General features: G+C 36.7%; 1 protein-coding gene across 7 annotated transcripts in view; it reads right to left on the bottom strand.

Annotated features, from left to right (window-relative positions):
• The window catches only part of SLC38A4 (solute carrier family 38 member 4), a 66597-nt gene that overhangs the window by 17829 nt on the left and 24537 nt on the right, over positions 1-24231 (bottom strand). For 2 of the 7 annotated variants that reach the window (XM_016201180.2, XM_016201179.2), the window contains exons 2-7: positions 20950-21006; positions 10242-10472; positions 6170-6260; positions 5541-5656; positions 2742-2815; positions 2201-2293 (exon numbers count right to left, since the gene is read on the bottom strand). In XM_016201180.2, the coding sequence (XP_016056666.2) occupies positions 2201-2293; positions 2742-2815; positions 5541-5656; positions 6170-6260; positions 10242-10360 (493 nt within the window). In that variant the 5' untranslated portion in view covers positions 10361-10472; positions 20950-21006. Of the gene's footprint in view, positions 1-2200; positions 2294-2741; positions 2816-5540; positions 5657-6169; positions 6261-10241; positions 10473-20949; positions 21007-22310; positions 22438-24231 lie in introns of those variants that run through there. The other 5 variants (XM_016201178.2, XM_087814704.1, XM_087814703.1 and 2 more) reach the window with 4 other exon arrangements.

The raw sequence follows: 24231 nt of genomic DNA, 5'->3' as shown, positions 1-24231 counted from the left end.
ATGCTTACCTATTTGCAAGATCTCTGTGCAAGTTTATTTACTGCAACCTTGTCTGTAAGACTGAAAAACTGGAAACAAGCCAACTGTTCCTCAATAAAGGATTCAGTAAGCCAATTATGCTACATTTGCACAATGAGAGCACAAAAGCCATTAAAAAGAATAATATGTGAATACATTCAGGGCATATTGTTAAATAAAAAAAAGAAAACTGCAAATCAGTATTATAAGATCCAATTTTGACAGAAACAATATATTTGTTAAATTTGGTGTAGAGAAAAACCTGGAGTTATTTCTAAAGATAACTTACATAAAACATTTCTTTTTCATCTATATTTTTATGTAATGTTTCAGGTTTTCACAGTTAGCATTTATTTGTCTTATAATTATAAAAATGCTCATTTAAAAAAATAACCAGAAGGGCTTCAGAGATATGGATACTGAATCTGAGAACCAGGGAAGGAGGAAGCATGTATTGAATCCATATTAAGTGTCATATGTTGTCTTATTTCACCTTTACAATGACCTTGTGAGGATGGAATATTACTCTCATTTACAGAGATGGAAAATTAGACTCAGAGGAGCAACGTGATTTTCCCAAGGTCATAGATAGTGACAGAAAAAGACTCAAATTCAAGTGCTATTATCTATGCAAGGGTGTTAAAATATCTTTTAAAAATAGTAACAGACAAGATGCCTACAAAGAGCGTTAAGGGAGCCCAGAGGAACTAGGAAACACTAGTTCCTAAAAGCCGAGAGAAGCAGTGGATCGTGGGAGGAGAGAGAAAGAGAGAGAGGCAGTGAAGGAATCTGTGTAACTGTGTGTTTGTGTGTGTTAGGGTGGAGGACTCCAAGCACAGGGGAACTGAATATAGTTTCTTATGGTAGGACACAGGACACAGGGTATAGATAGATGATGATAGATGATAGATTAGATAGATAGATGATGATAGATAGGTAGATAGATAGATGATAGATAGATAGATAGATGATGATAGATAGGTAGATAGATAGATGATAGATAGATAGATAGATAGATAGATAGATAGATAGATGATAGATAGATAGATAGATAGATAGATAGATAGATAGATAGATAGATAGAGATAGATAGATGATAGATGATAGATAGATGATAGATAGATAGATATAGATAGATGATAGATGATAGATAGATGATAGATGATAGATAGATAGATAGATAGATAGATAGATAGATAGATAGATAGATAGATAGATAGATAGATATAGATAGATGATGATAGATAGATAGATAGATAGATAGATAGATAGATAGATAGATAGATAGATAGATAGATAGATAGAGACAGACTTGAGGATTGGTAGGAAAAATATCAGAAAGATAGGAGGAGGAAAGATGATGAAGACCCCTACGTGTCAGGCCAAAGAGTTTAAATTTTACCTTGAAAATAATGAGGAAAAATTTTATACACAGGAGAAGCAAGAATAGATTTTATTTGAGAAAGTTAATCTGAAGGATGAATTAGAGGAGGGAGCAGGGGAAACTCAAGTTCAGGCGATCCCTGTGGTGGTGAGAATGGAAGGAGAGGAAGGACGGAAGCGGTAAGAGACAGAATGAACAGGAGCTGGCTGGTATTTGATTGGACGATAAGGGTTAGGGAGAGGGAAAATGTAGGCTGGCGCCCAGATTTCAAGAAAGGTTTTACCCTATATTTTAATTCTAGAATTCAATTGGTAGGGTTTTATATAGTATTTCATTCTTCCATATTGCTATTTTTGTTGTTGTTAATCTGCATCTGAGGATTTTTTTTCATTAATTTTTAGAGAGAATGGAAGGGAGGGAGAAGGGGGGAGAGAGAGAGACAGAGAGAGAGAGAAACATCGATGTGAGAGAGACACATCGACTGGGTGCCTCCTGCATGCACAGGGGCTGGGGATGGAACCTGCAACCCAGTCACGTGCCCTTGATCAGGAATTGAACCTGAGACCCTTTGGTGTGTGGGCCGATGCTCTAACCACTGAACCAAATGGGCCAGAGCACATACTGCTATTTTTAATTAAAGAGAGACAGCAAGTCTATTTTAAAAACTTACATTTTTAATTTAAAATGTACAAAGCAGCTATTTTTTCAGTAAAGTGCTTATGTATTGCCGTAGTTTTCTTACATATTAAACATTCTTTAGAAAGTTTAAGTAGCCTATTGAAGGCTATACCCCCTTACCTCCAATGTTCTGCATTGTAATGGAAATAAAAGCTGCGATTTTCCCAGGCCATCCAAATGCCTTTTCCCCTAATTTTTCATAAATTAAAGACCCTACAATCAAAGATAAAATAACCTTGTTAAAAAAGATTGTTTTAATGACTAAATTATTTCTGTAATATAATTTTACACTGGAATCTCAAACGTATGAATAAGCACCATATATAAATTATAAACTCAAAAGACACTTCTCAAAAACCAGTGCAAGATATGATCAATTTTCCCCACACAAGAAGCAATGGCTTCATTCCTGTGAGCTCCACGAAGCAAGTCTAAACTCGTATTTACATTAATTATTTGGCTTCAACTTGAGCCAGTTGACTTTTACTTTTCTCAGATGCTCAAATAACTAAAAACATCGAGAGACCATGTCATTGGGGTCAGAAGAAAATGAAATGTGAAATTCACCAAAGTCATCCTATAGTTATGGAGCTATAGACTGAAATACCTTTTAAAGAGAATCAAAATAGGGCACTTTAGACATAACAGGTAGTGAGCATACCTCCTTCCTTTGAAGTCTTTAATAAGAGGTGAACTGAATAGAGTGATAATATTGCCACAGCAAGCAGCATGGTTCTGTGAGGGGAAGAGAGCAGAGAATAAGTTTCTATAATACAAAAGGCATAATAACAGATATTACAATAAATTATCACATTGGTCTTTTCAACCAATAACTTTCCAAAAGTAGGTGGATTTGGGGGAAGCTGAGAAATTCTTTTCAGAACCTACACGTACTCTTTAATGTCACAGGACTGGAATTTGCTATTATTTATGTACCAAAACCTACTACCTGAACTTCCTAACATATTTTTTTTAGTGTTACTTGGTAGTAAAATTTGGTTCATCATGTAGGTGCTAAATGTATAGAAAATTAGCAAATACCACATCTACTTACTCAGCACAAGGGTCTATGTACATCATATTTGCATGATAGTTGCACCAACATTTATAATTGAAGGGCTACTCAATAGTCTGACTAACCCTTAATCTAAAATATAAAAACAGAGAAGCCTAAGTGTGCAGAGTGGGCTCCATTACTATTGATCTGGCACATTAGGGGTCAAGTGGATGAACCAGAGGGCAAGCCATTGCCTGTGTGATAGAGAAACAGGAAAAGGTAGGTACAGGGTGCAGGGAAACTGCTTTTCAATATTCTGAAAAAAATCATTTCTGGTTCAGGACCCTCCCATATCTACATGCATGTATGATTTCTTTATGCAGTGTTTCTCCAAAAGCAAGACTGGAAAGCAAAAATAAGATAGAGGCATTTATATGATAATTTAAAGAGCAATACTGAACTTTACCTGACATTAAAAAAAAAAATTGTATTCTTTGTCTGTTTTTATATGAGGAGAGCACACTAAACATTTTCCCAAAAGTTGACCATAGTCTTTGTATACTCCCACTGAAGTCAGTGTTGCGACTGTATATTTGGACCATGAGTTACTAATTGTATAGCTTTGCTGTGCCAGAACTGACTAGTCAATGACTTGTTCTTAGTGTTCTGTATGACTTATGAACTTACCCGTTTTTAAAGAATTATGTAATTCGGGTTACATAATTTTGTTCCTTGGAAAAATACTGAATATTCCCACTATTCTAAACATAGGCTTGCTTTGGCAGAAAATGCTAGGAGTGAAACCAATGAAATCCTGTGTCACTTGCTGTGAATTGGAGAGAGCCAAATCCAGTCTGTGCTGCTTAGACACAAAAAACATACCCACAGTGTCTAGCAATTTAGTTTCTCTGGCTAAATTAATCTGCTACATGTTTGTAAGCCTGAGATGAAGCTCTTGTTTTAAAAATGGAATATTCTCCTCCCATGAGAATGATCTGTTGCTCTAACATTGGGGGAGGTGTTTATTTTTTCTGTTCATCCGTGACCTATGCTAACTTCCTAATTATTTTGATAGTTTGTGTAATTAACAAGAAGACATTATATATACAACTATATATGAATACATCTCTAGCCATTAAGATTCAGAGAATTTAAAAATGAGTTTATTTCAAACATGGCTTATAATAGTAAAGTTGATATAAAAACCCATTCAGCTAAAAAATATTGTAACAAAAACACTTCAATGAAAGCACTAACTCAATATAAATATTTATAGTCCTGCCTGATCCTTAGCCCTCAAATAGCTGTGTGATTATCTAATCATAAGTGATGTTCAGAACATAAATAGCATATATTTGTAATATAAATGTTGCATTCTTAGACAGTTGTTTAATGCCCTAGCATTGCATTAGAGATTGTGATCTGCATTCACACAGATGCCTGACTAACATTAGACTTTATTCCTGTGAAGAATTCCAGTGCTGCCAACTGTGTCTTGGAAAATACCAGGCAGTATGTAATGCACACAAACATCTGTGGCTGTCTGTCACAGACAATGCAGTATCCGTCCTCTGGGTCAGCTGTGTGGCATTACTGATCTTAGGTAGCATTTGACCATGTTTGATTAAAGTGGGTAGGTTTAGGAATAAACTTGGGCCACTCCACAAATACTCCCTATGCCAGGTCTTGGGGATACAGATATATGATGAGTGAAACAGACATGGGATCAACTCATTGGAGGTTATAGTGTAGCAAGGGAGATAGACATTAATCAAATAACTGCACTGAAATATTAAAACTGGTGAGTGTGTAACAAGGTGGTTTGTCCTAGTCATGGGGGTTGGGGAAGGCAGCATGGATGTGATGTTGAGCTGAGATATCAGGAGTTAACTACATGAAAATGAAAAGGAAAGAGCATTTTCAAGAGCATGTGCAAAGGCCTTGTGGTGAGAGGAAACACAGCAGCTTCACGGGACGGTGAGAAGGCCAGTGTGCCCAGTATATCTGGTGCCCAGGGGCATGAGGGATGAGGTGTGACAGAACCAGGGTATGCAGGGCCCTGGTTTAAAGTGGGTCTTTTTCCTAAGAGTGTTATAAAGTCAGATTTGCTTCTGAGAAAGATCTTTTGACTACTACACACCAAATTATTTTAAACATCCACTGAATAATGACTTACTTTTTTAAATGGTCCTATAGACTGGGGTGGGGGAGCTTCCCTGTCACTTTGGTTGGTTGAACACACAAAGTTTCTGCATTTGGTTAAGGACAGTTGGTTAAACGAGTATTATGATCTGACTGCTCTGATTATTCCTTAGGCTGCAGTTCTATCTAAAAGCAAGAGGAATATGCTAGTAATTTCTCAGATTATTTCTGTTGACAAAGATCAAACTTCAGATTGTTAATTAAAAGAATGCCAGGTACATGTGGGCTTCAAACCAAATGCAGACATGTCCATTCACTTACACAAACAGTATGATCCCTGTGTTGGCCATGGCGTAGGACAGGCCCAGGATTCCACTGCCCATGATGGCGTTACTCAGGTTAAATGAAGACATTCCAAACGAGGTGGTGCCAGGGTGCTTGGAGAACAAAGGACGCATTAGAAGCAAATATTTACCAGAGGATGAACCACTTTTGGGTTAGTCTTACTTTCACATTATCTTTACTGGAGGAGATGATAATCTAAGATTGAAGACTGAGATAAAATCACAGCGAATAAAAGCTTTTTATTGACTCCACTTCCATAAAAGCACGTAATTTTCAATGGAATGCAGTGCTTAGCTTTAGCAAAAGGCCTCAGTAAAAAGAAAAAATCCAGGTTGAGTAACATAAAGAAGGGAAAGCATGTATGATTGCAGATTACCTTTGGGTTAGAAAGATTTCTCCAAAAAACAAATAAATTTCATAAATGATTTATGCAGCCATATGGCGAACAGGAAAAACAAGTCCTTATTCCAGTAAGGGCCTGAATAAACAGAGAATGTGCTGATGGAGGCTTGGAAAATTTCAGTCACACTGTTTTCCCCCAGAGACCTGGGTAGATCAGACACCCTCAAGTCCTGTTTATTGCCTGAAAGCAGAGATTCACTTACATGTTCATCATCATAATCTGCCAGCTTCTTTTTCCCCAAAAATCCATTTGTCAGGAATTTCTGACTTTCATCGTCTTCATTAGCAAATTGACTGAACACGAATATAAAAGAGAAAATAAGGAAGTAAACACGTCTGAGTAAATGCTCTGAGTTATATCTGTGTTTCAGGCGATCTAAGTAACTGGGTAAGGGGGTAAAAAACAGGACGCCTGAAACTCTGCTGCCTCTTGTCCTCTGTATGAGTGTTCCTTCCAGACCAATGACTGGGCTCCAGTTAGGGGAGCGAGGGAGGAAGTTATGAAGGAAGAAAATATTGGTTTTAGTTGGAATTTTTAAAGCCACGTTTCTTCTCCCCACATTAACTATGCAAGAAAGAGAATAGTTAGAGCTGATTTTGTTCCCAAAGGAAGGGTAAAGAGTAGTAACTGAGATTTCTCAACCACTACCCCACCATAATCAGATGATTTTATTAATTCAACAAGTACTCATTAAGTGACAATGCACTGTGGTCTTCATCTCATTTGATGCTCAAGTATCCCTAAGAGGGCTTTTCACGCCCCTACTCTAAGGACGAGGTGACTGTGGCTCAAATAAGTGAAGTAGCACGTCTGCAAGCACCAGACCCCACGTACAGCATCTTCCACGTGCAGTCCCAGGCAGGGGCCTGTAGCTGACATGTTTCTCTTTTTTGGCTCCACCTGTTTAGTCATATAGCCCTTGTTGGAAAGTAGTTCAGTGGTAGCTCGGTGTTGTGTTTGGTTGTTTTTGTTGTGTGTTTGTGTATTTTAATTACTCTGAAAATAGGCTTGGGTGATAGACAATGGATGAAACTAAGAAAAACATTAAAAAAACCCAATGAATTAGTAGAAGGGTTGAGAGGGAAGCAGGACATTAAAATGTCACTCTTGATGGAACACTGTGATCGTGGTCTGCTGGGGCCCAGGCTGGACGCTGCACAGCCCCTAACAGTGCTGGTCGGCTCCTGCAGTCGCATGCCAGGGCCTTTGAGGTCTGAACCCAGTACCAGCCACATTTCCAGAAGGCTGACTGATGAGTCCAGCTGCTACCATTGCATTTGACACTGCAGAATATTGCACAGACTTTCTTTTGGTCAGATGAAATGCTCAACTGTGCATGCTGCTTCAAAGTGCTTCATAACGACATAGATCGCAACTTTTAGGGCATTTCTTACAAGACAAAGTAAGAAAAAGTAATTGGAGAATATTTTATTAAAATAACCCTTAGAAATAGGAAAGTGGAAAATAATTATTATGGGCGATCCATGCAAATTATATTTAATAATAGGAACTAATCCTGAAAATAATCTCATGAGGAAGAGGGAATAGCGAGGTTCCTTTTTGAGAACAGACGACGTTATCAGGTGTTGACAGAAGCAACAGACAAAATCCCAAAGTTTATGTGCTTTCTAGAACCTAAGGTGTGGTTTTCAGGACCCACCAGGGTCCATACAGGTCAGAAACATTTCCCGGGCTCTCCTCCTATTTCTCAGAGGAAGCATAGTGCCCTCAGATGCCGCCTTCTTCCATCCCTTCAAGCCCCCCTTTGTGCTGTATTTAGTCTGTAGTTAATATACTTGCTATGTGGAGACCAGTAACTAATATGTGTCATTGGAATCTGAGACAATGAGATGAAATGGAGCCTAAAGTGGGCCTAAGGAGAGGACAAAAGTGATTTAAACTCTGGAATATCTGACATTCTACTTTTTACCTTAATCAATAAAGAATCCTTTAGTCCATGAGTAGTTTTTAAAATTTAGAATGTGGAAGTAATTAGATTTTCTTTTCTGAGGCATTTGCATGCTCTTATTTTGGCACTGGATGAGTTGTGCTCATAAAACATGCCAAGACTGCACAAAATATACGAGAAATGTCCTCAGTGTCTTAAATGTTTTGATATTGAACCCAGTGTGTATTGAAAACACAAGTATAATGATTGCAAATAAATGCATTATGTAGAATTTCTCAAAAATTTACATGTAAGAGATCAATTCAAACCAAACAGAAACAAAGCCTGTTTCAAGGTGATTATAAGATTGGAAAATGATGGCCCATGTTTGAGTCAGAAGTGAAGGCACTGTGAGTGGTCCAGAACATGTTGTATGAAGTTAACAAAAGCATCCTTGCTCTTTACATTTTGGCTTTTAGAGGACCAAATGGAATGGCACCATAGGACTGCTCTTGGGATGGTGTCTCCTTGAGCTTGGCCACCTCTGCAGAGCTCCTATCTGTGTGCATTCTTCTCAGAAACAAAAGAGCCCTTGGATTTGGATCAATTTACCAAGGGTGATGAAGTGGAGGAGAAAGAACAAAAGTTTACTGAGTATAAGCTATATGCTAGGCACTCAGGAGAGTGGGTGCTGGTTTGCCATTCTGCGTTTTCCACTGGCGCCCAAAGAAGAGAAATACCTTCTCTAGCATTAGGGAACTACAATGCAGATTCCACAGCCCCATGTTTTACCCCATTGTTTTTCCTGCTCTGGAAGATGCCATGATTTACATCTCCAGAGCCTCTCTAGTACAACAACCCTAAACTTCACTGCCCTGACTCCTTAGAGGAAGAACAGTGCTTCCTCCCAATGGTCTTTCTTGGATGTTGTGAATACAATGAAATGTCCTTGTTTGAAGATAATATTCTCTACTTCAAAAATTCCCTTCTGGGTGTCTTAAGTCATGCATAATTTGTATTACGTAACATTTTTGATAAATTAATTTACTTATCAAATAACTATTGTGCACCTACTATGTACCAGGCAGTGTGATGTGTGCTGGGACCACAATGGCCATTAGCCCGCTGTCGTGGCACAGTCAGTATCTGGATAGGGAGAGAGTGCGCAAAGGGGGGGGTTGCCACTTCTGCCTGGGAGAGGCTTCATAGGAGACCTGCTGTTGAGGTGAGTGTTGAAGGGTGAGTGGAGTCAATAGAGAGAAAGGGGAAGGTGGGTAAGTGATGCTAAAAGAGGGAATTCCAGACAGATGGAGCAGAATGAGTGAAGGCACAAGGAGCTGTGAGTGGCTCAACAAGGCCATAGAAGAGGGTAACACAGGGAACAGGCAGGAGATAGGACAGGAGAGCTAGGTAAGGGGCAGATCAAGAAGGAGCTTACATGCCAAGCAATGTATTGTCTCATCTTTATATTACAGTTAATATAAAGACTTTACCCAGGGATGGAACATGAGTCAATTTGCGAATGTAAAATACTACTTTTGCAAGGAGGTGGACAGCTACTTGGAGAACAAAACGTACGACGGAGCCACATCGGGGCTGTTCTAACAGGCAAGAGAGGATGAGGGCCTAAGGTAGATGGCAATAGAATGGATATAGAGAAGAGAGTGGATTTGAAACACTAATGAGGCAGAACCAACTGGATGTGTTGTTTGAGGTAGGGAATGTGTGGTTTGACAACTGGGGTATTTTGGTTGAGTCGTTGAATAATAGTAGAGGCTTTCACCACCATGGGAATCACTGGAAGAGGAGCACGATTTGAAGAAAATTATAGGTGTTCCATATTAGACATTACAAATTTTACTTTATAAAGGAGGCAATTCAGACATGAGTCACCCAGTAGAGATGTGTCATAGACAGTGGATATAATGATTTGGAAGTAGGTGAAAGATAAGGCATATATTTATTATGTTTTCTATGATAGTGATGAATGAGCTTGCAGATATGGCACTTCTAGTGAGGAAAGAATCCCTACGGAACTCTGGAGATGGAGCAAATGCTAAAGGGTAGTCAAAGGAGGAGGAATCCAAGATAGAATGATCCGATAGGTAAGAGAAGTGATAGGCTAGTATCATTCAAGTTATTCTCTATTATTAATGGGGATAGAAACACTGTAACTTCAATTCTAAATTAGTCACATAAAGGATTGACATATAAAAATGGTATATTAATGTGTACTTCAGGATCAGGAAGTTGGTGTGTTAACATCAATACCATTGTTCTTTCTCAAATAGGTAATAAATCCAATTCTTCCTGACAAGCACCTTGTTTTCCATGTCCATAAACCTGTCTAATTTTCCATGAAGCCTGGTCATTTTTAACCTCATACCTGCTCATTGCTGCCTTTTCTAAATTTCCTATCCCGGTGTAGCTATCTTGAGCACTTTCTCCACTGCTGCTCTCATCATCGGGTCCCATGTTGACATTTGTCAGTTCCACAGGATCCATTTGAGCTGTCAGCGCTTTCTTGTCCACACACGAGCTCCTTCGGTGTAAACAATATACTGTACCTTCAGCTCAAGGCTCTTCCACTTTGTGTTGATGTTCAGTGCACTCTGTTCTGCAAACAGAACACAAATCAAATAATTATAATTTTCTTTAAATGAGATAAATGAATATGAATCACCTATTTTGTGTATGTTCTCTATAAAAACATGGAAAGGAAATAAACTCCTGAAAACTTCACATAAATATGCCCAGAAAGATTGAACTGAATTATAGGAAGAAAGGAAGTTATTAATAAATTGCCAAATCAGCACATGTTTATAGAGTGCCTATGTATGTGAATATGGCAGGTGCTTGCCAGTCACCATGGGAAGAAAAATAAATCTTAAGATGTAACAACAGTCTTCAAGAAGCTTTAGGCATTTGGGTGGTTTTTTAAAAAAATTTTATTGAATTTATTGGGGTGGCATTGGTTAATAAAATTATATAGGTTTCAAGTGTACAATTCTATAATATATCATCTGTATATTGCATTGTGTGTTCACCACCCAAAGTGAAGTCTCCTTTTGTCACCATTTAACCCCCCTTTCCTTGCTTCTACTTCCAAGAAGCTTTAGGTATTTGTAAGCGGACTGCATGACTTAAAAGAAAGGGAGACAAAAGTAAATTGTTGACAAAGGAAGATCTACCAACGCAGAATCTATTGGTGTCTCTGCTAGCAGTAACATCCCAAAATTACCACTTTAATTTGCTAACTGCACATGAAAGAATTAACACCACCAAAATGCTTGATAACATGCAACACAGGGTAGGATCAGGCTCAGGGAGCCATTTTCCAGCACTTGGATCATGAAGCCAAGGTTAAGAGTAGAAACAAAAGGAAGAACAGGCTTATCTTTGAATCAGCATCAGTCACCATCTTCATAAAGTTAAAATACGTTTTAACAACAAAGAGATTCAGCTTTTAGACTCCTATCTACCTTTAATTTACTAGATCTCAGCACAAGTTATTTAACTATTTGCCCCTTATTTTCCTCAATTTTAACTGAAAAGGTGAAAAGGGGTAGATTGGCATTGTGTAAAAAAAACAACACAAAAAATCAAAACAAAACAACCACCATACTGTTGTTGATACAATTTTTTTCTGAAATTTTTACTATTAGAATCATTCAATTCTTGTTGAACCATTATATTGGGGGGAAAATGATCACTCTTGGAAGGTGTGGTTATGGGATGTGTACTACCCATTTGGTAATGAAATCCTGAGCAGAGAAACTAACATAAAAATTGCTTCAGAACTCATTAAGTCCATAAGTCCCTGAACAAATATATATATAGAGAGAGATATATATAGATGTAGAGATATATATATATATATCTATACACACACACACACACATATATATATGTGTATATATATATATATATACACACGCATAGAAATGTTTACACAATCCAGTGCTGCTCCAGATATCTCTGGAAGGCAACTCACACTCCAAATGACAAAAGCTACAAAGCACGTATGGAAACTCACTGGGATGAGTGTCAGTAGACATGAGAAAGATTCACAGATAGTTACAGATAGCAAAGCAATTAAAAGAGGACTTTAAAATTAATATAATAAAAATAATAAAAAAATTAAAAATAAGAAATAGCATCTATAGAATAAGAACATTATAAAAAAAAAAGATGAGGCTGGTTTAAAAAGAGCTAAAAGAGAATTCTAAAAATAAAAAATATAGTCATTGACATAAAGAAAACGTAGCTAAAGGGAGAGTAATGAAACTGGAAGATAGATCTGTGGAAATCACTCAAATTATATCACAAGGAGATGAAGAAAAATATGAAGTTAAGAGACATGGAGGAAAACAAGAATAAGAAGTTTAAACATACTCTAATAGTTATTACAATATGAGAGAATTGTGAGACTAGGGATACACACAATAGAAAGACATAATGGCAGAGAATTGTCCGGAACTGAAAAAAAGTTGGAGTTTTCACACAGTACTTCAAGCAGGAGGAGTAAGAATGAATATATTCATTAATATGTGGTAGTGTAAGACATCAAATATAAAGAGAAAAATCTTAAAAGCCACCAGAGAGAATAGAAGTCAGACATGCATATGGTTAAAAGAAAAAATAGAATCTTGTGTTAAATGAGAACAAAGATTTCTCTCACCCCTCACACAGTTCAGCTTCACTTCTCAGCAGCAACCACTAATGACAGTTTCTGTTTTTAGTTCTTCATTTAAATTTAAATTTAAATCATTCACTAAAACCTCTCTGACTTTATCTACTCTGGACTGGTATCTATGAAAGATAAGGAAATGACATATTTCTCTCTATCCTTCCTTATCACATATTTCTAACCATTTCAGTTAATGAAATTCTTTTACAAAGTTGAGATTCATACTATTCTGTAAAACAATCTCTCATAATTTTCTATACATTGTTTCTAAACATTAAAAACCAGTAATCAGGATTTACAGCATTGTGATTGCGTAAATAGTACACCCCAAAGAACCAAGTGGTATATTTGACTATATAATAAATGAAATATAATCCTCTATTACTCAAATTTTGAAAGTGAATTTGCCATAATTTTTACTTTCTGAGTGGTTTCCTCCTTCACCCTCTGGGTCTCATTCAGCTGCCAATGTTTCTTGACTGCCATTCCATCTTCTTCAGTTGATTTTGCATTGTGGTGAAATATTACTGTAAATAATTTTTTTTTTATACAACGTGTCCATGTTTGTACATAAAATTTCTGACTTGTTTCGTGTTGGAAATTGTCTTTACTTTGCCCTCCAACTTGGTTGAATTCTAGATTCAAAATCATTTTCCTTCATGACACTGAAGACATTCATCTTGACTTCTAGCTTCCACTGATATGTCTTATTTCTTTGATTTTTCCATCTAACTGATTTTAGAATTTTTCTATTATTGGAAAATTTTCCAGTATGCAGCTAGATGTGAATAGTTGTAAAATTCACCTTATTCTATACGTGGAAAGCCCACTCCATTAAAAGATGTATATCTTTCTTTCAATCAGAATAATATTCTATTATTTTTAAACTGTTTCTTTCCCTGTATTTACTCCTTCTAAGACTTTTATTAGATAATGTTAGACCTCTTGATCTATATCGCTAAGTCTTTCTCTTTATTTTCTATCTCTTCGTCTTACTACTTAGTGTTCAGGAATATATCCATGATGTCATGTCCAAAATAATAAATTTGATCTGCTGCATGATATTGTGATATAGTAAGAAATATCTATTTGGTCTTCTTCCCAGATCCCCAGGCAGAGAGCCCCTAATGTAATACAATACTTTGATGTTTGTTTTTTGTCCCTAGTTCCTGAAATAATTCTGAAATAATAAAGGTGAAAAGAGTGTCTTTTGTAATTCATAAGCCCCTTCCAACCACACTTGACTTTAAGTTAATGAAATTACTTTGGAAAGCCCCTGACAATGGGTGCTGGTTGCCAGGGGAGTCAACCACGTGATTACAGCGTTGGAACTTTCAGCACCAGACCCCCAACCTCCTGGGTGTGGGAGGGGCTGGAGGTTGACTTAATCACTAATGGTCAATGATTCAGTCAATCGTGACTAAGTAATGAAGCCTCCATAGAAATCCTAACAGAATTGGTGAGCATGTGGAGTTGGGAGGATAGCACACCAGGAGAGGGCATGGAGGCTCTGTACCCCTTCCTCATGCCTTGCCCTATGCATCTCTGCCATCTGGCTGTTCCTGAGTTGTATCTTTTTTATAATAAACCAGTAATCAGTAGACTGTTTTCTGGAGTTCTGTGAGCAATTCTAGGGAATTACTGAATTTGATTCACAGCTGGTTTGTCAAAAGTACAGGATGTCTGGACTTGCAATTGCATCTGAAGTGGGGGCAGTCTTGTGGGACTGAGCCCTTCTCCTGGGGGATCTGACACTAACTCCTGGTAAGAGTGTCAGATTTGAATTGAATTGTAGGATACCCAGCTGGTGTTGGGAAATTGGTGAGTGTGGGAAAACACACATACACACAATTTGGTATTGGAAGGGAGTATTGAGAATAGATAAACATTGTTTACTTTTAAACTGTATCCATTTTATTTTTCAATCTGTCCACTAATTATTTTTCACAACCATGTTTTTAATTTCTAATAATTTGTTCCTAACCCCTTCTTCTTTTTCATATTACCTTTTTTGTCTGTTTTTACATGCAATATTTTCTCAACTCTTTCTCAGGATATTGATTGTAAGTTTTCAACAGTTCCTTTTATTCCTTAAATTACGTATTTTTTTCTGGAGTTAGTTATTCTGTTTGTTCATTTTTGGCTCTTCTCTTTCATGCTGCTGGTTTTCCTTAAATTCTTAGCAATCCTTGGTTTAGTCATATTTATGAATGAAGAGTATATTGGTTAACTTAGACAGCTAGTACTCAGGGTTTCTCTGAAATCTTGCAGGCCTGTCACTGATGGGTTGCTCCTTTGGAGGTCCTGTGTGTGCGGACCACCCTTAGAGGAGCCCACATCCAGACACAGCTGTCCCTCTGGGAGGGAGAGTTTCCTCTGGAAGCAAAATGCTGTGATGTATTTTCCTCTTGGTGGAGCTTCCACTTCTGCTTGTTACCCTTCTTTGTCAGCTGTGGAGGCCCTTATACCTATATTAGAACTCATTCTCAGATTTTCTTTACAGACTAAATCACAGCCTGATTCTATGGGCAAAAGTGGCAGCCTAAACTGACCAAGATTGTCAAACTGAGGTTGCTTGGTGAATATGTGGTCACTGGTTGCCTGTGATCCAATTCCCCGCTTTGTATATATTGGTTTAACTTGAACTGCTACCAGGCTCCTTCTGTTCCCTCCCTCTACATACCTTGGTTTACCCTGGTTGTTTTTCTCTTTCACAGATTTCCCAGCCCTATCTGCTTTCTGGCTTCTAGGAAGTCTTCAAAACTTCTACTTGTTAATAACACTGCTATTATTTTTCAGAGCTTTTTTTTTCTTTTAAAAAGTATCATTTTGTTTGAAGTTTAACTGCTTGAATTCCTCAAGGCTAGGTCCTAAGCCCCTCTTCTTCCAATTTACTCCCAAGACTTTATACACCAAGGACTCCTCAAGTTCATCTTTAGCCCAGGCCTCTACTCTGGTCTCCAGTTCCATGTGTCCAGTGTCCAAAATCTAACTTGTGCTAGTTTCCTCCTCTTCCAATGTTTCCTATCCAAAGAATGTTGTCATCCTTTCTCCAGCTACTTAAACCTGAAATATCAGTCTTCTATTATAATATTTTCTTTCTTCCCCCTGGCATCCAGTCCTTTACAAAGTCTGGTTGATTTTATAAGTAACTAAGGTATTTCTAAATTAGTCTACTTCCATTTCTTCCACCATCACTCTTGTCCAAGCAACCATCATTTCTTACATTGTCAACTGTAACAATCCTAATTGATGTCCTTGAATCTTCTCTTGCCCACCCATTCAGTTTTCACACAACAGCCAGAGTGATCTTTTAAAAATAAAACTTAGATCATTCATTCGCTTAAAGCCCTTTAATGTCTCCCGTTTCTTCAGGATAAAGTCTAAAATTCTCAAAATGCCCGCAAGGTTCTACTTCTCTGGTTTTATCTCCTTCCGCACCTTCTCCCACCTTGATGTTCTCGCTACCTAGCCTTCAGGAACTCACCTTGTTCTGTACACCTCAGGCTAGTTGCACATTCAGGTCATGGTACCTGGAATGTTCTATCCCTCCATCATTCCACGTTTTAGTCAACCCCTCTAGAGGGCTGGAGGATTATACATGTTGGCAGTCCTGGAAACTTCAGCTAAAGTCTCTTTCACTTTTTACTTATTCATAGGAACTGCACTTGATTTCATTCAGATTAAGCCATGCTAATTCCAGAATTATAAAAAAAAAAAAAAAAAGAAAGAATATCAAACACTCATGTGGCACTTACTATACACTAGACACTGTGATGAGGGTTTCATGTCTATCAACTCATTAATTCTCACAGCAGCCCTCTGATGTAGGTACTATTTTTGTCCTTGTTCCCATTTTACAGATGAGGTAATGGAGGCACAGAGAGCTTAAATAGCCTCCAGACTCTGCACCTCTGCACTGCTTGCTGTCTCTGCTACAGAAAACTCAAGCCTAGAGGGGGAACAGAAACTCTGGCTTTGGTGATAAATAAAAGTGGGTATAAATCCTGACCAAATTAACTAACTTCTTACTTATTTGTCTTCCTACCGGTAAAATGAAGTAAATATCATTTACCACAAAGAAGTACTGTGAAGGTGTAAATGATATTATGCGTGTCAAAGTTCGGCATGTAGTAGGCCCTTAAATTAAAACCTTAGGCAGTTATAAAGAGGACTTTACAGTTCTCAGGACTCTCACAAACATTGTAAAAAAGGTAGGTACCCCTTCACAAATAAGGAAATTGAGACCTAAACTTATGCTACTTTACCACATATAAAATACTCATTCCACTCTCTTTTGAGGTGATATAACATGACAATGTGCCCCATGTCGTGGTTTAAGACCTCGGCCCCTGATCCTAACTTTGGCCCCAGTCAAGAGACATCTTCTCACAAAAGTTGGAACACATTTTCAGAGCTCGTATCTTTAGCTCTGAAGATTCTATTACTGATTTATTTTAAGGGAACAACAGTCAGAAGCACAATTTTTTAAAAAAAACAGAACATTAGGAAAAATGGGTTATTCTGAACCATTTGCTCACAGGACGAAGTATGTACTTGGAAGCATTTACACTACATGATAACAGCTAAAATTTAATCTCATGACTAATCACGCCCTTCTCCTTCAGTGTAGAAGTATTTTACAGATGGCATTATTTACTCACTCAACCAATATTGAGAATGAAACATGAGCCAGAAACTGCGAAAGATAAAGCATGCATAAGACAGGAGCCTTGTACCTAATGAACTCTGTCTAGTAGAGAAAACAGATTTTTGAGCAAACTATTATAGTTTACACTCTTACTTTTTTCTCTGAATAAATATTTATCGAACTAAACAATAATTCACTGTACGAGTAGGCTAGAAAAGAATGATGCTGGCAAACACTGTGATTGAAAAATATCATAGAATAATAGAATAAAATAAAATATTATGTACGTATATTCCATGATATAATTTTCATGGGCATAGATTCTTCTGCGGCTCCCATCTCAGTACATGGAACCTCCAGTCGCCCATTGCTCATGAGAGGAATCTGGCTGTCAGTACTGACACCTCTCATTCTCTCTCCTGAATCCCCCAACCCAAACCCAATCTATCATCAAATCCCATCAATTCTTTCAATATTTATTTAAGATTCATTTACTTCTCTCTCCATGACCATTATTGTTATGCCAAATGACTACCTGCTAAAGGTCCTAAAATGATTCTCTCTTAACTTTAAAAAATATAGTCAAAATATATATATATAGTCAAATTTCCTAATATGCTGTAAGGCTCTACATACTTTAACCCAGACAAAGCTCTTTAGTCCCATTTTGAATCGCACCTCCTCTCACTCACTGGATACACTGGACTTTTTTCATCTCCCTATTGCCACCTCAGGACCTTTTAACATCTGTTCCCTTTGCCTTGGATGCTCTTCCCCACATTCCAAACCCAAGTTTCTCCCAAAGTTAACTAAAAGAACCTGAAAATCTTTAAATGCCACGTGGTCAGAGAGGCCCCACATGGAAACTAACTCCTCCATTACATGTTCTCATAGCATGTTCTCCTCTGCCTCACAGTACTTGTCACACTTTGCACTTACATTTTTAGTTGGGATTGTTTGATAAATAACTGTCTCTTCCACTAGGCAGAAAGCTTCATGAAGGTGGAAGCAATGCCCAGTTTGTAGACTCGACATATTCCCAACATCTAGCACAGTGCCTGGTGTTATATTCTACTAAGACCAATGCATCTTTATATGATTTCCTTTATAGGTACAAGTATGTATAGTTATTATTCCAAAGTGAAATGGAAAGCTTTCCTTTGGTTACCAGAAGAACTGCTTTGTTGCACAATGAATGTTCAAAATTATTCTAAAAGAAAAATTGGCTTTGATTTCACAGAACTTTGTGTAGTCTAGCCTTCTTTCTGATGAAGTTAAGTTGCTCTGTGATACAAAGATGTTTTGCAGAAACAGACTGGATATCCCAGTGCAGAACTGTTGCTTCAGTTCACTCATTCATGAAGATGCAAAATCAAAACTTGAAAGAAAATTATTTAGAATGTTATCAGCATTAGAAGACTTTATCTCATCACATTTATTAAGAGATGTCTAAATATCCTAACTAGCTGATTTATTATATCCAAATCTTTTATTTTAACACTATAATGTCCTGTTCTTTGAATAAGTACCTAAGAAGCTCAGGATAGAAGATTCTCAAAACAGCAAATTTCTCAAGTTTTTACTTACATTGTTCAAAGAAGAACAACAAATCCGGAAAGCAAAACTGTCCTTGAGTCAGAGGCAAAAGTTATGACCTTCCCTAGTTACTGCAAACATTTATTTTACCTGATAAGTGAAAGTGAGAAGGGAGCTAACATGGTCAGAGCATTTCCCACCATCCCTATCTGTTTTGTCTTTCATGCCAACCCAGCTCCAACAAATCTGCTCTAAAATCTTGATTAAGGCAGCAGATAGCCTCACATGCCATTTACCCTTTGGTTGAGCAAGCAAGATATAGCTGGTCATGCAACTTCTAAAATCCAACTAACTACCTTGGATCCAAGGAAGTGATTTAAATCCACATACAAAATGTATCTGAGATAAATGAACACAGCTTTGACAATGAAATCAATCTAATATCGTTTTTATATTAAATTATCTTAAATGGTTTCCCAAACAATGCCATTCTAGCCACACATTGATAGTCAGATGGCTTGTTAGCCTCTGACAGGATTTCTCACAGAAATTAACTTCCATAAAAACATTCACTGCAGTCAGTCTGAGGTACATTTTGGAAGAGAAGCTGCCAGTAACAGCAGAACTGTGTTTACTTGACCTACTCCCTATCTCTGGTGCTAAAGTATAGCATTTTCATTCCTTTCCTCTACTGAGACATAGCTTACAAATAATATCTAGGGAGAACTTGAAAAGTTAAAATAAATAGCCCCATAGTGAGGTCTTTCCCCTTTGCTAAGAATGTTATGTGCTTGCTAATATAAGAAGTAGAGCAACCATTTGATGAGGTATAAAGGACTATTCATAAAATCTGAATGTTATTTTGCTTACAAATTTTCTAGCTCTGCTCTTGGAACACATGGATTCTCTAGTCATCTTAAACATAAAGAAACATCTTAAATTCCTGCCTAATTTTAGCTCCAATTTCCCCAAACAGTAGTTTCCATAAATGTACAGGGATATACAGCATATATGATATTAACATAGTGAACTCTTTATGCTACACATGTTAACGCATGATATTTAATAACCTCTAATGAATTGTGGATGCAGTAAATGTGTACCTTCTATATAATTGATAGTGAACCACCCCTACAGGTAATTTTTCTTTCTGAAAATAAATTGAATAACATGGTTAAAGAAAACTCAAGATTTTAGCCCCAAAACTACATGTCTCAATACTTAAATGTTACTGATATACTTCTTAAAAGTATAAATATAAAGACTTTCAAGAAAATACCAAAACATTACCTAAATATAAATGTAAATGACTGGAAGAGGTTGGCCTGTAAAATAAATGGCCATCTTTTCTAGAACACACACCTAAATTTCTTTAGTTTGTCAAAAATAAAACTTTTTCAGCCAACTGTCCATGAACATGGTCAAAATATTTTTTCACTGTGCTGTAAAACATTGTTAGTTTTATCAGCTGGGCATTTAATTAAAACATCACCATATGTTCTACAAGATGCCTCAGTGCAAGGATGCCTAAGTCCACTGAGAACTCTCTCTCTGTCTAATTGATAAATTTGAATACAGCTCTATTTTTAGATCACTGATTTCAGTCCTTCAAAATCTGAAGCTGTGCTTATATTCTATTCAGTTTCTCAGTTTCTTCTAGTAAATTTGCTCTAAAAATACTCCATTAAAATGGTCACTGGAGAAGACACGGTGAACCACACTTTATTCTTCATTGACAGTGATGCATCCCAACCTTAGCCTTTCCCATCTGCTGCATGTGTTCCCTCTTTGATTACTCTTTTTGTTTTCAAGATAAAGGAAATCTTCAATGTTATAAATTGAGAATGTACTTCTAAAACTTTATATTTTTTCCTAAGACAAATTTTGTCAACCCTTCACTCTATTCAGTGATTAGCCAAGAGTTATAACTCACTAAACCCTTGTTACCTGCTGGCTTCACACTGTTTTCCTTTCCTATCATTCACTGTCCTGGTTTTTATGCTCAAACCTAAAATTATGTGCGAAAGAAAACTTCAGTCAGAATCTGGGTAAATAATTTCAATGTCTGACATTTAATCTTTTTTTTTATATTGAGAAAAATGTTACCCAAATAGTATTTTCAAACTTTTAAATTTGTAATAAATAAACAAAAACACCATAAAAAGAAGAAAGGAAGCATTATTTTAACTGCATATATTCATGTAAAAACCGCTTTACCTTAATTATTCATCCAGTCCTGGGCAATCTTTCCAAAATTGTTTGGAATGCAGAGCCCTGAAACAGAGTTGACTTATATGAACCTTTGGGCATCTAGACAATGATTTAAAGACCAGTGGGCGTAAAGGAGACAAACCAATCACCACCACCTCCTTGCCCCAACACCTCCCTCTGTCCAACTTGCGTCACTTCTTAAAAAAAAAGAAAAGCTAAATCAGTTTACTGTTTTTCACTTGGATTAAACATTGGTTACACCAATTTCTATTTGCTTTTAGAATTTTGGCTTTTATTCAACAAAATACTCATTTACTGAAAGTTCTACCTTGATCAGTGTCATTCTGTATCAAGATTCCATATTCTGGTTGACTGATAAATCTAGAAATGTTAATTTTTCAAAAGGCTTATGAACTGAAGTCAAAGTAAAACAACACACTAAATTATAGTTATGGAGTTAGGTTGTTAAATGAAATATTATAATCAGGATGCATGGAAAATATTAATTACAAAGCAGAAGAATCATTTTCTTTTGAATTGTTGACTTATTTAGAGAAAATGCTATAGAATAAGAGACACTTGCAGTTGGCACCAAGTTCTCAAGGTGCCGTGAGGTTGGGAAACATAAGCCCCATCGCTGATGCGACCATTCCAAATTAAGTGTGCTGAGTAAGCAAAACTCTCTCTCTCTATATATATATAAATACTTGGCTTTTCACATATCAGAGAAAGAATTAGAATGTGTTGGCAAATAATTTATTTTGTTATGAAAAAGTATCAAATAGGCTTATTCCGAAAGTGAAATGAGAAAAACATAAAAATCATCCGTGCCCTGACCAGTGTTGCTCAGTAGTTAGAGCACAGGCCTGCGCACCAACCAAGAGGTTGCAGGTTCAATCCCCGGTCAAGGACACATACCTGGGTTGCAGGTTCAATCCCTGGCCCTGGTCAGGGTGCTTGCAGGAGGCAACCAAAGTATCTGTCTCTCCCATCGATGTTTCTCTCTCTCTCTCCTCCCTCCCTTACACTCTCTCTAAAAAAAGGAATGGAAAAAATATCCTGGGGTGAGGATTAACAAAAACAAAAAAATCATTCAGAATTAAGGGGTTTTTGCCTTTTCAATATATCTTTATAGTGTATATTGAAAAATGTTCTATTTTTTCAATTTTTAAAATTGAAAATTTATAGACCAAAATTCAGTTTTTATAACCTGAGTGAATAATCTGATAAACTATCAGAAGAAATGCTAGATTACAACAGTTGTGTTAATTCCCTATTTCTAGAAAAAACAACTAAACATTGTCCTTAGAGTAAGAAATTCTTAAGTTAATGCAAGACATAAAACAGTAAACAAAATATCCAATTACCTATTTCTCTTTTCCTTATCAAATGTGCCCATTTGTTTTATTAACTTTAATATGGTATTTTTCTTTTATTTGTCTTTTAGTTAACTTGTTCTTTATTTTTCAGTTTTCATAATTTTTGAGTTATCCTGTAGCTTTGTCCTTTATCAGATGAAAATTATTATGATCTAGGGAAAAATAATAACAAATATACTATTTTAATTTCAGGGAAATTTGAAGAATTTTTTTTTCTAAATAATTTTTGTTATTTAATTGTGATCTTTCCAATTAAAAATTCCTTCTGTTTGCAAAGTTACCATATGAGCATAAGATTAAGCAAGCAAAACCCTGAAATAATTGTTAGAAAATTAAGTACTCGTATCCTAGTAAAATCCCACTTGATAGTGGGTCAACTGAAAAAGAATGAATGTACTATAAAATGTGAATTTCATAATATGATACCTTCATGTAAAATAGGAAGATAAGTGTATAAATACCTCAAGTTTTACCTCTTTAAAATTTTAAAGTTTGGATTCCTTATAATTCTGATCTTCAAGTGCACTAAATAATTACAGTAAACTTGCATGTTGGATGAAAATAAAAAGCACACAAAGAGACTTCTATGAAGGGTCTTATATTTCTTTTGAACCTACTCTAATTGCAAAATTCTTATCATAAAACTTTTCTAAAACTGACTCAAAAATCAAATATACGCATATGAAAACTAGCTTGACAAAAGTTAGCTGAATTAAAATAGCTTAGGCACTTGTTTGTTTAGACATGCCAAAATTAATGAAGAAATGCATGGTCTTGTCTTGATTTACAAAGCTCATAGTAACTTTCCTTTCATAAGAAAAACATAGACTTAAACATTATAGTTTAATGTTCTGAATATTTCTTAAAATCAAACCATAATGTAATTTCATATACATTTGGTAATATATGTATGTTCTTTTGATATTTAAAATGTGGCAAATGCAACATATTTAGTTAGGCTCTGATTGGCTTCAAGTGTCACTGTAGAAAGAGGTAATGGACCAGAATATGTATAGACTTTCCAAAATGAAAAATATGTGGGTATTGAGCAATGAAGGAAGTCTGAGCAATGGGATGACAAACACTTTAACTGACCCTTCACATGAGGGATTCATATAAGTGCCACCAAGAACAGGCATATGAGACTTGGTCTAGAGAGGGGCACAGCAGGGTTGCAGGGGGTAAGGCATATCCACAGAAAGGAATAGGTGGCTTTTCAGATTATAACATAACTAATGTTAGCTGAATTGCACAATACGTCCCAGGACTCCAAAAGAGTCCTCAGGGCCTGAGGTCATCCAAGAAGCCTGCAGGGAGCCCATGCACCTTGAGGAGGGCCTTAAAGTCCAGGTGAGATTCCAATAGGTAGAGAGGAAAGGGAGAGGCATCCTGGATGAAAATGCAGACATACTAAAAACATATTCTGGCAATCAAGAGAACTAGTCTGGCTGTAGTGCAGACTTTCTGGTCAGAACAGAATGGAATAGTCCAGACTGTAAAAGGTACTAAGTCTAGAAAACCCAGAGTTTTAGTGATGAGGGTCTCTTGAAAGCTTCTAAAGAAATCAGAAAATCAGAGGTGGAAGCCAGGACAAGGAGGAGGTTGACTGGTTGTTTAGCCTTGGTGATGTTTGCCTGTCTGAGAACGATGGCAGAAGAGGCAGATGGAAAGAATTTGAACTGGGGTCAATGGTAGTTTGACTCTTTCTTGTACTACTATTTCTGTTTATTATTTCACTAGCTAACAATACATGCTATAAAAGTTTATGTAATCAGTCAATGAGAAACAGAAACTTGCAATAAAACCTTCATTTTTATTGACATAGAGAAAGAGAATATACGGTGATGATTCATGCACTCAGCACCCCTTTCATCAGTCTGTGGCTGTCGTTTTCAAATAGTCCAGAGAA

This window comes from Miniopterus natalensis, chromosome 2, assembly GCF_054644295.1.
Source record: "Miniopterus natalensis isolate mMinNat1 chromosome 2, mMinNat1.hap1, whole genome shotgun sequence".
Classification (NCBI taxonomy): Eukaryota; Metazoa; Chordata; class Mammalia; order Chiroptera; family Miniopteridae; genus Miniopterus; species Miniopterus natalensis.
This window is presented reverse-complemented; position numbering and strand designations above follow the sequence as displayed.